This window comes from Cyrtonyx montezumae, unplaced genomic scaffold (assembly GCF_038088225.1).
Source record: "Cyrtonyx montezumae isolate F1298 unplaced genomic scaffold, pur_monq_1.0 scaffold_4, whole genome shotgun sequence".
NCBI lineage: Eukaryota > Metazoa > Chordata > Aves > Galliformes > Odontophoridae > Cyrtonyx > Cyrtonyx montezumae.
This window is the reverse complement of record NW_027072045.1, coordinates 4,124,815-4,140,702: the sequence shown is the minus strand read 5'-3', so window position 1 is coordinate 4,140,702 and position 15,888 is coordinate 4,124,815. Positions and strand designations below refer to the sequence as shown.

At 39.4% G+C, this 15,888-nt stretch overlaps 1 protein-coding gene across 6 annotated transcripts in view; it reads right to left on the bottom strand.

The window, feature by feature from the left end:
• The window catches only part of ATE1 (arginyltransferase 1), a 67,766-nt gene that overhangs the window by 27,181 nt on the left and 24,697 nt on the right, over positions 1 to 15,888 (bottom strand). For 5 of the 6 annotated variants that reach the window (XM_065746395.1, XM_065746399.1, XM_065746394.1 and 2 more), the window contains 2 exons: positions 12,087 to 12,268; positions 8,206 to 8,305 (listed from right to left, as the gene is read on the bottom strand). In XM_065746395.1, coding sequence (XP_065602467.1) covers positions 8,206 to 8,305; positions 12,087 to 12,268 — 282 coding nt within the window. Of the gene's footprint in view, positions 1 to 2,752; positions 2,853 to 8,205; positions 8,306 to 12,086; positions 12,269 to 15,888 lie in introns of those variants that run through there. The other variant, XM_065746398.1, reaches the window with a different exon arrangement.

The window sequence follows — 15,888 nt, the reverse complement described above, 5'->3', positions numbered from 1 at the left end:
TGAAATACAGCAGAGCCAGGAGGAGGTGGAGTTCCTGGCTTCCAGACCAAATAAATTCCACATGACAATACTCCCTAATTAAAGCAAATATCATCAGTGCGAAGCAAAAGTCAGAAAGAATACAATAAGAGCAACCAAACTCAATGAGAGTTCCAATACTGCAGGTGTCACCAGGTTCAACAGACCTGGTGCAGAGATAAAGCTGACCGATGTTTCAATGGCTTCAGTGACAGATTTAAAGGGCTATTTTTTCTCCAGGACACAATATCTTTGATACTTTGCCCAGAGCTTGCAAACTTGTGTGCCTCTGAGCAGCCTCGCATAGAGACATGGCTGTGTGGGAAACGAAGGCATTGCCTGCAGAGATCATTGAGCACTTTGCAACAGAGCATTGTAAGGTGGCTGCCTAAATTCACTCATCTTTGGGAACAGCCAAAGAGACAGATCAACCAAATTCAGGATGCTAGCTAGCATCTCAAGAGCATCCAAAAATGATTAATACAGCAAAGCCAACAAAGGAGCACTTCATTAATTCACTTGCCATTAGGGACTTTGAAAAAGCACGTTGACTTGCACACATCTAACACTTGCTACTAAAGCACTGACCAGTGGACGTTCAGAATTGTAAATGGAAAACTCTGAAACACGAGCCATGACCTCATTCCTTGGATGAAGGAAAGAAATTAATGACATGAATTGTGAAGAAATTATTCCACCCACCCCACCCCCCCAAAAAAAAACTACACAAAAACACAAACTAAACAAAACCCATATTACTTTTGTCTATATATTTCATAGTTCTCACTTTAATAGCTAATAGTCACTGCAAGTCCCTTACAAATTCAGTCCAAGGCAGTAACAAGCAGCGAATTTATGACCATACAGAGCCAGGAATTAGACATGATACATTTCCAGCATCTATTAGCATGCAGGAGATGGTTTGTGTCAGGTTTATTAACACAACCTTGAACAAATCTTTTCAGCTGCTCTTTTTGACAGAGGCAGTTACCTCTAATAACTCCAAAAACATCTGCTGTACAGAATTAGCCTACAATGAACAAACCATACCCTTCCTCGGGTGCTTTCATTAGGGTGAGCTCAGCTTTTTATTTATTTAGGCCTCATACAAAAGAACGAAATTATATTTATCAAAGAAACAGAATAGGAAAACCAACTCAAATTGGAAAAAATAATGTAGCAAGTGAAACGTAGGACATATTACATTGCTCCAGACTATTCCCAGGCAGATTCTGAGGGTTAGTGTGGGATAGTTTGTATTAGCAACTATCATATCTCACTGAACAGTCTGAATACAGCCACGTTGCTGTGAAGACTGTGAAAGTATAGTAATATGGACATAAGTCACTTCACATTACTTACCTTCAGTGCCAGGAAACTGGGATACAAGTAATCTCTTTGGCCACAGGACTACTGGTGTAGGGAGCCTGCTTTGGCAGTGGGGTTGGACTTGATCTCTAGAGGTTCCTTCCAACCCCTACAATTCCTACTGATGTACACACTTAATACCACCTCTACCATGATTTTATTCTTCAGAACACCTGAGCTATATACATGTTATATATATGTACACACAGATATAATCTCGTTGCCGATAAGAACTCTTCACCGATATTAAAATTGTTAACAGAATCAATATTACCATCATCAAAATACCAATATTAAAATATTTTAATCATCTGATATCTGGAATTACTTAAAAGATTTTGAACGTTTCTCTGAAATAAGCCATATGGGAACTCATTCCCTTGGGATTTTCCAGTTTGGTTTGTATTTTCTTATTGGCTTCAGCTTGGGGAGGCTGTTTTTTTAAAGACTGTGAAAATGGTGTAAGGGGATCCAAGCTCCAAATTGCTGATAACAAACAGAGTGGTTTAGGACAGCATGTTACTAATACTTACTTATTCAGTATATAAAAGCTACAAATTTAAACATTAAAAAAAAAAAAGATGTTTACTAAACTGGAGGAAACAGTTTTGTAATTGGAGCTGCATCAAATAAAAAGTTACAGGTGTACCAGTGAAACTTCAGGAAGGCCGTATCCTGCACGCACAGCTTTACTCTGCAAAATGACTTTCAGACACTGTTCCAAAGTCTGTACAGTGTATACCCCCAGTACATGGCCATTCCCTCAAGGGACAGCACAGCAATGAGAAAGGTTTCAGAGATCTGCTGTGCCCCATGCAACAAGCCATTTCATTCTGTCCTGATAGAAGCCAGACAAGGCAGGCAGCCACAAATGAACGTCATGCTTGCACCTGAGTTCTGCTATGCTTCAGTCACCCAAAGCTTGAAGTAAACAACTGAAAAGGAACCCACATTTCCAAAATTAGAGTGATAAAGCCAGGAGTATTTCTGCATTTTTCCCCAAATGAGTTCTAGATGACAAAAAAAATATATATATATATATATATGTATATATATATGTCTATGTTGTAAATATTTTAAAAGAAGAAAACTAAAGTTTCTTAACTTCAAAGACTTGGCTGAGCTCTGCATTTGTTTCTAGTGGTAAAGTGGATTCTGACTGGTTTCAGCCCTGCAAATCTTGTGTGACACTAAGCACAGATTCAACACATGCACCAAGGAAAAGCCATAATCATTTACCAATTACACACAGCACAGAATACAGCAGCCTAGAGGAAATGATAATACCAATTGCATTTGTTGTCATAAAAAACAACATGGAAATGGATACTCTACTTCTAAGAAATTTTATTTGCACTGGAAATCCACTGTCAGCATTCAGTAACAGTTGGTGTTATTCAGAACAGAGGCTTTCAATGCTCTTAACAACACTGTTGTCTCAATTGTCATGACCTGGAGAGAAATAGCTTAAAGGATAAAAAACAAACAAAAAGAAACACAAACATTCTGTCCTCAAACATTCTGTAATATGCCATCCAAAGGAAATACTTGAAAACATTTACCAGTAGCACTACAGGATCCCTCCAGGACCCTTCTGACTCAGGGTATCCTATGATGAACTGATTTTTTTTCCTCCTATGGTGCTTCCTACCCTGCCCCGCGTTCCCATCACTCGGTACCATTTAGTGTGTGCTGTAATCAGATAGGAGGAGTCTTCCAGGCAAAGAAAGGTGCAAGGAAAAAGCTTTTATGGCAGAAAGCAACAAATGGAAACAGAAAACAAAAGTAACAGCAAGCTCTAGGGGACACTGCAGTCCTGAATATAGTAACATATGACATATCAGATTAAAAAAAAAAAAAGACCACCAATCCTCAAGTCAACACCTTGGGTAAAATATTTCTAGAAGAGGATTTTTTGCCCTAGTTACATCCTGTAGGAATACTACAGCAATTTGATTTTCAAAAGCATTCAACACACGCACAGTAGAAGATGAATTCCCTTAAAACGCTTCCCTAGCAGCCAAGTCCATCATCTGAAATAGCACTGCAAGTCCTGGCCAGCCATTTTAAAGGAGTTCTAGCAAATCCCTTTGGGTTTGAATGCCAAAAGCCAAGTCATAACTCAGAGTGGTCTTTTTCCCCCCGCAGTCACTAACCCAAACCATTAGAAGGAACACACAGAGCACATTCATTGCTCCAAGAAAATGAGTGCTCAGTTTCAGCTGCTGATACCAACACAGAGCAATAACCTGACCACAGAGGAAGCCCCATGAAGAAGTGGAAGGACAGTACAAGTAACGTGGCTAAAAACTGTTAGCAAGCCATGCAGAAAGCTAGACGCTATTGAAAAGCAGGAAAGTTTTCCACTCTCTTCTTCAATTCATCATTTTCATTATTTTTTTTAACTATACAATTATTAGTAGTATATGCTTTCGTTTTTGCTTTTTGGTTTCCTATTTCTGCACTGTCAAAACCTATATGGCTTTCTACAAGTTTGCACCAGCTTTTAAACCTATGTATTTATAATTCTTTATCAAAAAGTAGCATTTCATGCAACAACTTGGTAAACTGTAATAAATACTGCCTTGTCAGAATATTTAGTTGACTACATATGACCTCTATGATTACAAATGTTGAATTTATTTCGACATATGATATTCTTATAAACCAACAAAATCAACTCTGGAGAAGCCAGCAGTACCAGTGCAAACAGATCTGAGCAGTGCAAGCCCAGTTCCCTAACTGCATTTCATTGATCATCTATTCCCTCAGTTAATAGTAACAGCATGGAGAAAAACAGGCCAGCAGCTGGTGGCAGCTTTAATACATGCTAACTAGAAAGATAAAGCAGAGGTATAGCAGCTTTTTTTGTGTGACACTTCTCAAAGCTGTTTCAGTGGCAGAATTGTGGCAGTATGTCCTTATAAAAAGGACAAAGATCACAGAGGTTTGTATCGAGTCATGCTGCAGCAAGCTGTTTTCCTTCATACATTTCAGCCTATGCAGGAAATCCAAGCATTTTGCAAAGGTTAACTGAGTACCATGGCCAGGAGGGGTGAAAAAGCCCTGGGTGGGAGGCAGACCAACGCGGGAGCTGGAGCTGCAGACTGCTGCTACATCGTGCTGCTGCGGGAGGAGCAATGCTGAAAATTCCTAAAATCAGCCAAAGAAATTGGCTCTGGAGCTCTATAAAATTCCAGGGGCACTGCTTACGACCGCAGTCAGCCTGAGGTATTCAGTTCAAGAAAGATTAATCACAGATGAATCAGCCTTTTGTTTCTTTTTTGACATTTCAGAACCCTTTCTAGTATTCCATCTATCTGAAGTCTGGCCATGCCTTGATACCAAAGTAGACTGTTTGAAATAATTCCATTTACTTTGGCCTGCATACAAGTCTGGATAAAGATTTCAGTCAAAACATCTCTTCAAATCACAGAATGGTCTTCAAATGGCACCCAGATAGGGAGGCAAGGAGGCACTGGGTCTGCTCAAAGCTCACTGATGTTATTTATTTACTGACTTCATGGAGTGGTGTCAGGGCAAGGGAATGGTTGGCCAAACCCAGAGACAATAAGTGCTCCAGTTGCACGATTTGCATGCAAATACTGATATTGAAAAAACATAAAAAAAAAAAAAACAACCTACAACTAGAAGTAAAGAAACACAGGTAGAAAATTTCATCAGCACTCCCTTCCCAATACAAGAACTTAAGAGGAGAACACGATTTAAGGTCACCAGGGATCTAAAGGGCAAAAGCTGGCCAGCAAGTGCACTTAGCATTTAGAGCAGAAGCACAAAACCAAAACCTATTTGGTGTCACCCACCAACAGATTCAAAAATCAGAATCAAAGAGCTATGACAGAAAGAACAGAAACGAGGAGATTAGCATCGCAATGAGCTCAGTAGCAACTGAAGAATGCAAGGTTAATAACACAGAACCACACACAAAAATCTTCTGGGATATAAAACAGACAGAAGCTTGGCTCAATAAGAAAAAATCCAAGAGCTCTCAGGTATCTCTCTGATGCAGCCATTGGTTTAGTCCTGAAATTCTATCAATATATGTTTGTAAACAAATGTCTTTAGTTGAAAATACACTTATAATTACAGATACAGAATATAATCGTGAGAAGCAAGCCTGAGACCAATATTACCCTAAAGGAAAACACTTCCTTGTACTTCAAGTTTCATCACAGTCCCCAAAACACATTAGGAAAAAGACTTTGCATTTTACAAGTGCTGGAAATTCTTCCAGGATACTATTTTTTCCAACTAAGAACTACCACATCGAACAAAGCTTCAAGAGTTTAACCACAAGGTTGTGAATTGCAACAGAGAACTGTTTTAATCTTGTATTACACTGATCTACTCCCCTACCCACCCCCCCCAAAAAAAAATGGAATAAAGCCACTGCTTTGTGTTTTTCATGACATTTTTCCATATTAATATAGTTAGTAGACCTTCAGAAATCGTTTTGTCCGAACTCAATGTATATTTTATTGTATGGGTTCATAAACTCATAGATGGGAACAAGTCTATGAAGAACTGGGAACTAAAACTAGCCTAAAACTGTGACGTATTCCCTTCCCCATCTGCAATTTCTCTAACATTACAGAATGTTACTCTGCAATCAAATGCAAGTTGTTTGGGAACTAAAGGAACAGGAAGGAAAGGAGGAGTCAAAATAAAGCTTGCTTTTCAAAACTTGTGAAATTACCCATCTGATCCATTGGATGATGCTCTTTTTACCCATTTAGCTTGCTGCTAAATATTCAGGATCTCTCGGCCCTATTCCTGAGCCACTTCAATTCTCCTTTGAGGATCCTTTTCCATGACATTCAGGCCACTGATCTTCACTAAACATCACATTGCCCACCATTCAGACCAAAAATTATATCATTTGTAGAAGCAGCAGATGAAAACGCCACAGGTTGACCACCAAAACTGTGCTGCCTGTGAGTTCAGCCCCAACATGCTTAGCAGCATCCACCCATCCAACAGTTGCATTGCTGATTGTAGAGATGTCTACAATTTGCATTCCAAGGCAGTACCCATGTAGAACAAGACTTTGACATTTGCTGTTAGATATCTATACCTCCAAGCTAGGAGTGGTGTATTTAAAACTAAAATATTCTGCTATGTCTTTGTGCAGACAACATTAATGCATCACTTTTTTTACAACATAAATGAGCAGAACAGTTCATTGCACAGATCCCCAATTATTTCAGCCAGGTCTTGTGCAGAAGACTGAGACTGACTTAATGCAAAGCAGAACCCTGTCAGACTCCTGAAATCAACATCACAAAGTCGCTGTTCTGTACGCATCTCCTGTCAGCAGGAAAAAAAGGCAGCTTCAAAAGCATTCGGACCGACAAAGGTGAGCTCCAAGAGGCAGTATGGTACAAAGCAGTACTCAACACTCAGGTGTTTCCGCCTGAAGCATTCTGTGTTTTCTTTAAAAAAAGAAATCAAATAGAAACGTCATCTTAGGCATTTCCACTGACCATAATCTGTGGCTTGAAGGAAGATTTCCTGATTCCCAAAATCCTGTGATTTCACTGTAAACAAGTGTAATGTGTACATTCTTAGAAGGCACTGCTTGCAGGAAGATGCTGTCCCTAGCCTCCATTGCAATTTGTCTGTGGTAGGATGTTTGGAAGACAAAATATCAAGCAGAAAATAGTTAGCTCTTCAGCCCATTTAATTTGTTTCTATGGCACCTGTTCAATAACACTTACCTACAGCCTCTTCCCCAGACTGAAGCCACTAAGGAAAGGGAGCCTCTAACACCTCTAAACCAGAACCAGGCAAGGCTTTCAGCATGCAACACTGCTAAGCCAAGCAGGCCTTGCTTAAATTGCTTAATCTGCCAAGTCAGTTCTCCACTCTGCTCTACCAACCACTTCATAGCATTATCTAGAAGCATTTCGTTGCTTAGTTTTACAATTTGTTTCAGTGCACTGGGTTTTCTTTCACGACCATCACTTCAATGAGCATCACTGCATTTTGGCTATTTGAAAACTAGCTGAAAACACAGGATTTTAGCATGCTTTGAGGATGAAAAAAGAAAGCACTAACAACTCTGGGTCTAGATTTCATTTGCTTTCTACGTTTTCCGTGTTATTAACTTATACTGTTAATGTAAACATTCAGCAAATTTCTATCAGTTTTCAGTATTCTGAAATGGTGCAGCAATATTCAAAAAGCAAAGATACATTTATGAAGATGGGATCTAAACAACGGAGAAGAGATGGACCCTTGGGCATCCAGGTCTAAACAAAGTTGAGGCTAACAGGGATTACAAAGGAGATTTGGTGATGCTTGTGCCAAACGTTTTGGGACTGTCCTGATCCTTATTGCTACCTGATCCAAAATTCCTAACAATCTGGCTTCTCATAGTTTTATCTGCAGAGTAAGCCCCAGGAAGTCATGCTATCTCTGCCTACAGTCACCAAGCAACGGTTCCACAAATATTCAGTCAAACCCAAAAAAGGAAGAATTCTAGTCTGCTGCCAGATATATGGTAAACATGAGACACCCAGGTAACCAAATGACAAACTATTATCTGACAGCCTTGAAAAACTCTCCAAGTGAACAGCTTTTAAGCCAAGTTGTAATAAATACCACATGCAGCTAGACTTTAAAGAAATAAATAAATAACCCCAAGTCAAGTCAAAGAGTAACCAGCATTCACATTTAACCATGTAAAGTCTATTTTGAAATCCAAATTGACAACTACAAAAATATTATGTTACTATGAGAACTGTCAAATACTTTGAATAATTGTACACAAAGGAAAGAAGTGAAAACACACTTTACCTTGTATCGCATTTTGGGGCACGAATGAATGTAGAAACCCATATAATAAAAACAGAGATCAGGGGCTTTCTCATGAAGTTGCCTAGTAAAAGCAATTTCCCTACAAAAGGAAAACAAAAAAAAGGACTCATTATTTATGAATACATTTCCTACATTCATTTCATCATTCAAAGAAATGCTTTTCAACCACCTGGCTTTTGACTTCTTTGAAGGACTGGGCTTCCACCAAATAAACAAAGAAGATAACAAACACAGGGCATTGTGTGAAGCTTAAAAAACATTCTCATTTTCCCCTTCTGCCTTGCCATGTGACCGATGTGAAATTCGGAGAGAAAGTGACTAAAAGCCTTTATTTCACAAGTTTCCTTTTAATATTCATGCATGCTGGAATTCCATAGCAATCTGACCCAGTACAGAGACAGCAGCTCAAGAAAACATTGGTTCTTTTAAAAGACAAGCTTCAAGGATAAGCTTCTTGTTTGTTCTGTTCTTTGCATTCTAGTAATTTACACACCAAACCATCCACTCTTGTGCAGCAACAGCCATTTTTCACTTATCTCATGTTTGTTTGTACAACTTTCTCATTTGTTCTGAGAGGGAAGCATGAGAGCACTCTGAAACAAGTGTGCTTGTTTCGCAGTGCTTTCAAAATGAGTCCGTCAGCATTTCTACTGCAATACTCATTTTCACAGCATTTGTAACTTTGCAGTTCATGTTTGCATCAAATTTGATGAAATTTGGACTCTAGTTCTCACTTTCAGTGCTGAAAGGAAAAGAGGACATGAGCACGGTGCTATAGGAAGCACACACACAGACTGTTTTGGATTTGTTTTTCTAAACAAGATTATGATGGTAATGAGAACGTTTAAATACGCTGAAAATCTGACATTCCAGTCCCACATACCTGGCTGGGCCATCAAGGTACATTCAAATTCTGTATTGTATTTACTGAAAAAGTCACTTCCAAGTAAATACAACAGACTCCAAAAGTGAAGTTTATATACCAAAGTGCACCAACAAGCACATCACATCCAACATCTCTAATACACAGCATGCAGTCAAACATCCTCACCATTCCAAGCTGATTATCTTGGATCTAATTAAATATATACCTTTGTGCAATTGTACAGTCCTGGAAAACTACAGGAAAAGAACATTCTTTGCAGTTGTAAATATCTTCAACACTGTTTGCAATTGGTCTACACTGGCTGATTTAATAAAACAAGATGACAAAAAGAAGAAAAAAAAATGAACAATTGGTTTTGTCATTTGTAAGGCAAAGAGATTGGGCTGCAGTAGCAGTCCTACAGGCAGCTCTGTTGCCTGTTGAAAGTTTGCTAGGTGGTCATAGTGAATTAATGCATGACAGCAGTGATATAATGCTTAGAACCACTGCAGATGTTTTCACATAAATGGCAGTGAAGAAATACACTCTAGGATGACTAGCATTACTGGGGAACAAAAGAGCATCCATCTCTCACCTCCCCTGGTAAAGCACCAGGGCTTCATGGAGTACAATTGCACCTTCTTTCCTGATTCATTTATTCCTTACTTTTTCCCTAGCTCACTGACCAAGTGACCACGTGCAAGCCCTATGGGTTCCCAAACCAGGTGGGAACTGCAGTGCTGCACAGGAGTGAGGGGAGTGTGCTGCTTCAGCCCAAGCTGAGACCCAGTGCAAGAAGGGACTCTCCCATCACACCAACCTGGCAGCAGCAATGCACAACTACATTTCACAATTCACACCTAACTGTGGCTTTTTTCTGCCTAAATCACTGCCCTGGAAAACGGATTATAGACTTAACTTACTATTTAAATAAGGCTTTCAGTTAAGATACATACTTAACAAATTATAATGGCTGTTAATACTTGGCAAGAATAGGCAGTTGTGAGCAATACGGACACTCATTTCATCAACACAAAACTCAGTATTTCTGTGCTAAATAACCCAATTCCAAAAGGATTTCAAGCATTTTTTTTTCTGCTTACAAAAGAAAGATTATGAATATTATGATTACCTACTACTAATGATTCTAGGTAGCAGGGGGAATGATGAACATTTCCCAAAAAAACAATAAGTGTTAATCAGCTTGCCCCAACCCTTTTTCAGACACTTATATTACATGTATCCTCTTCTCCCCTCAATCTGTACTCAAATGCCTTCTTATTTCAGATGATGTTCAAGTTGCATCCTTTCTAAGACTCAGGAGCAAAAACTCTCAGAATAGCATGAAGTGGAAGTGATAGTGTTGCAGTGCAGTTTAACCTCAGGGTAAAACTGGCAACAGCTTTTAAAGGTATCATATTCCTTCACAACTTCCTAAATCCTCTCTAACTCTTAAGGGTTTTTTTTTAATCTTTTTCAGAAGAGAACAAGGCTGCCCCCCCTCCTCCAAGCCTACTGAGAACTCATTTTCATTACCTTAAATGCAGCAGAATTTACAAGCTGCTTTTTCACTAGTTGAACCACACAAGCATGCTGCAATATCAAAGTTTAAAATTTATTACGTAGAAAATCTTAAATCATTTCAAGAATTCATAAGCATGGGTTATGTCAGTCTATTATTACTTAAAATAATGTGATACATAAAGATACAGAAAAACAACTCCTAGAATTTGTTATGGTAAATCATGTTAAAAAGTCTATTTTTAAATATCTAGCATTTGTATTAAAATCAAGACTACCAATAGGAAAAAAAAGATCACTTCTACATCGTCATTCCAACACTTTTCTACCTGTTAATTCTGATTTATTTGGATTCAGAAAAAATGGTAACTTAGACTCTTTTAACTATAGACCAGATGAGATGCTACACTGGCAGTTACATTAATGCACACAACAACTTGGAAGTTACTCCTGACCCGAGGTGGAATTGGACCAGAAATGCCCAAAGGCCCTTTCCTGGCTAAACTTTTCTATGATTTAACAGTTTCTCCTTCATAAGGAAAATCTCTCAACAAGGTGAGGAAAGTCAATAGGAAGGCAGTGTTGTCAGCTCTTGCCAGAAGCAACATATTTGGAGAAACTGCTTGTAGAGCTTTACTGATCTAGAAGCTTACCAGAGTGGGAGGCTCTGCACTCCGTCCAGCCATTCCCAACTGCACTGCTTGCACCAGCTCCAGCACTAACAGGTTCTTCACTGAGAGCTCAGCTCTCTAACCAGGTTGCTGAAGCAGCCTTCCACTCAGTAAACTAACCTGGCTAAAGGTGTGATTGCTAGAAGCCCAGAATGAGGTAGATATGGAGAGGAGTGACTGCAGTGCCTCATTTCAGCAGGAACAAACCATTAGATTGATGTCAGCATCTCAGCAGAGAACTCCTGCTCCTGACAGATGCATCTGAGCAATTCAAAAGTAGAATATTCACAAATCACAAAATTCACCTCTACACAGAGGGATAGACTCGAAAAGGTCAATAGTTAACCTAAGGCTTTAAAATTCACAGGATTACTGCCTGTCAGACAAAAGATAATGAGATTAACATACCTGAAAATATACTCAGTGCTAGTGTAGCAGGAAGCTACTAATTCAGAAGACAGTTTTTACGATCTCAATGTGCACACAAGTATAAAAGTGATTAATTTCATTTGGTGACTAAGCTAAGGCAAAGGAAGAATTATTTCCATCCAAACAAAAAAAGAGGTTGTTTTTTTTCTGCTGAAACCAAGCAATACTGAATTGTTTTCTGGGGAATAAAGACCAGGTATTTCCTTTCTGAGTTTTTCAGGCTTTTGTAATCTTTAAAAGCATGTAGCTAATTAGAAAGATTAGAAGACTTAAAGTAGATTTAGCTACACATCCAACTGGAAATAAAGACTCAATTTAGAAACAAGTATCTATTCTTACTATTAGGCCTAACCAGAAAGCAAAAATCCTCTTACCGTAGCGCAGAGTAGACTCCCAAAGATAAGAAGGAATAGTCTGGATCATAGTACAGATAGACAGAGGACACGCAGTAGGGCAGGATATCAATGACACCCACAGCTATTATCTTCCCATCCAGCCAGTACTGCTGGTGAAAAGAACCGTAGCCACATTCTGGTCCGTTTGGTGGATTCTCTGCCTGAGGAGAAACAGGAGATCATTATCAGAGTGGTAGATTTCTAGCCTAAAACAATTTTAGATGGGGATTTTAAAAGAAAATACTGCGAGAAATCTTTCCTGCCATACACATTTAGAGAAAGGACAAATGGGAATTTGAGAAATGAGGGGGGAAACGATATTAATTCTCTATACAGCTTCTGATTTTCACTGTATGATAGAATTGCAGAATCACAGAACATCCCAAGTTGGCAAGGACCCATAAGGACCATCAAATCCAACCCTGTCTCCACACAGCATCACCCAAACCCTGCAAGAGAGCAGGGTCCCAGTGCTCCCTGAGCTCCAGCAGCTCGGGGCCGTGCCCACTGCTCTGGGCAGTGCAGAGCCTTTCCCCAGCTCCCACCTGACACAGCTCCATGCCGTTCCCTCCAGCCCTGTAGTTGTGTCACAGGCTCAGTGCTGCCCCTTGGCTCCCTGTGAGGAGCTGTGGGCTGCCAGGAGGGCTCCCTTTCAGCCTGCTCTGCTCCATGCCCAGCAGACCCACAGAGCTCAGCTGCTCACACATCTTGACCTCTGGACTCCTCACCAACTTGGATGCACGGCCATCAGCAGCAGCCTTCAGCCACAGAAGTTCAGCTTCTCAGTGTAGCCACTGAGACTGTTTGAGAATAGGTTTATAAAAAGCACTTACCAGCTCACAACGTAAGGGTTACCCTTTATGACCAACTGAAGAACTTTTAACTAACAACCTGGAGCTGTCTGCTGCTGCAGAGCTTCTGGAGCTCCTTGCTGTCAGCTCACTAAGAGCAGCTTCTGCAAAACCAGAGGAGCTCACTGCTGATGTGCACTGCTTTGAACACAAGTACACTTCCACACTGGGTAAAAGCACCTAAGCCAGGAGCTGATGCCTCCAATTACAAAGCAAATTATCTCCTAATTTAAATTGTATTGTGCAATCAACTCTTGCATGCTGTTTTCTCCAACGTTGTTTACTTTAATCCTGAATTTCGCAGTGCTCTATTTAATTATCCATCTAGTTGTGTTTTTCACTGTATTGCCAGATCTTCAGAAAGGAGCTTCTCACTCAATAAATCTGACAATACTACCTGCTATTACCAACTGTTTTGCATTACAACAGCAGAAGGAGGGTTTAATCAGGTATTCCGATACAGTAGCGTAGGTTGAAGAGATGACGGGCAGTAGAAATTATTCTAATTGTTACCACGTGTGTCAAAAGAAATCAATCACATGAGCAAAAATCATTTCGACTGACTTACTCAACCAGTAAGTCCCAAAATAAAAGCTGTACAATAAAGTGCTTACATTTTTATTCAGCCTAAAACTAGATGCATAGCTAAAAATACAATAAAAGTGAAATGATCAAGCATTTGAGAGCGACATCTTCAGAATATGAGGCTATTAGAGGGGATACTGATACATCAGGCTGAGGTTCTTCTCATTCAGGAGAAGCCTACACATTTGGTAATAACTGTTTCATATAACATCCTCAACTTTTCAGTAGAGACAAATGAAATCATGCGCTCAGAACTAATTTTTTTTTTTAAGTTGGGACATGGTCAAAGTTTGAGAGCTTGGAATAAAGAGATTTCTTCTATGGGGAACCCAAAGAGACCAGGTTAAGTTCTCATCTACCATGGTGCAGCAGGTGACAGAAAAAAGGAAGCAAAGCAAAGGGAAAAGTGACTTGTAATTTAACATAGATTGATTTAAATAACTGGATAAAATAGGTTTCATTTCTTTCCAAAAATTCATTGCATAGAATTTAATAAACGTTAAAAAAAAAGATCATCTGAAAGAGCACAGAGAAGATCTTCTTCTACAGTTAAAAGACTGCTATGTGTATGGGAGCCCTACCTGGGAATGGCATGGGCTCAGCCACAGACATCTGCCAACTGCACTATCAGCTCAGTTAAGGACTTTTAGTAAGGCATGAACTACAGCATTATTCCACTAACTCAATTACAAAGAAATCTACAAACATAAAAGAGGCTGTGTTCTTTAACAAGGATAACAAGCACAGTACTCATTTCAGGCAAAACGTTCAGGGATCTCCGTTACATAAAGTAAATAACATTTTTAAAAAGCACATTTCTCCTCCTCGAGAAGTTTTCATACAATATAATCCTTTGTAGCATTTGTAAGTACTACGTTTTCTCCATTTTCTCAATGAATACTTGGCTCCTATGCCTTGATTTCTCACATACCACCCAGGCCATTAGACGTGTAACAGGCCCAGCACAGGAAACCCTCTCTTTGAGCAGGTTATACCATTTCACGTTGCTGATATAGCCACATGGGACCACAACTGTCCAAGGCTATGTAAAATATACACAGGACATCACACAGTTGAGTCCCGCCAGAGAGGAGAGCCCTTAAAACAAAATAATACATTAGCCTTTATACTACAACAACACGAGCTGCTCTCGCCACCGAGAACATCACCATCTCTGAGTAATGAATCAACAAATGTAATGTGAGAGACAATACATGGAAAGAGCGAGATCAAAACCAATATCCTCTTACTTTACACAGTTCATGTTCAAGAAGGTGCTGCCAGTTGTCTTAAACAAAAGCCCTACTATCCTACAGAACACGTGTACAAAAGAAATGCAAAGTTTTAAAATTAGCTGTGTGTTTTGTTAGTATTCATTAAATACGTTATATGAAAGGACTAAAGACTAAAACTAGAAACTATAACTCAAGCTATGAGAGTCAAGCCACGATTAAATATGCTATGATTAGGAACTATTAAAACTCCCTAGTTTTCATAGCTATTTCTGCCCCCGGATTTTCTTCATGAATGTGTGATTGGTCATAATTTATGGTACATTATTAACATTTAAATATTTAATACCGTCTGGTTGCCCTAATTAATACAGTTCAGTGTAATAAGTGCTTATAATGAAACTACAGTGATGGTGAGAGCGCTCAATTTTCTTCAAAGCACACTGGTCTTTCACTTCACTTCTAACACATATTAGTGTTATTATTAATATAGATATTGCACTTGTTAACCCCTGACCCAGACTGGCGTGCAGCTACAGAAGGCACTCCACCATCCCCTGTGAAAACGTGTCTTGAGCCTGATAACTGTGTGACTGATTTACACTGGAAGGTTTCATAAAATTTCCTACTTCAAACATTTCCATTTTATCCTCTGCTGTGGGTGGAAGAAGTAATAAAATACGAAATCCATGCTACCTTACACGAAGAAAAATAAAAGAAAAAAAAAACCCAGGAAACTCTTGATTTCTACCTCTAGTGGAAATGATTTGCCAAAGTGAAGTGATTAATTCCAGCAGTTCTTCTCCCAAAGGCACGCACACAAAGTCTACCATATGGTAGATTTCTATCTTTCTTGGTTAGCAACCTATCTCCTGTTCACTACTGTCTCCTCCTTTCATTAGGGATTAGTGAAGATGCTGTGAAAGCAGCCTACAAATATAGGCCGTGTTAGCAGAGATGTAGCACTACAGGCTTCCATTCAGAGAAGAGAGGGGGAAAAATGAGAGGAAACCTTCCCCAAGGTTGTCTGATTATGTAATGCTGAGTGACTAAAAAGACAGTGGAAATTCCAAGTGTCCATAAATACCACGTGAAGTGCATTAAGAAAAACAA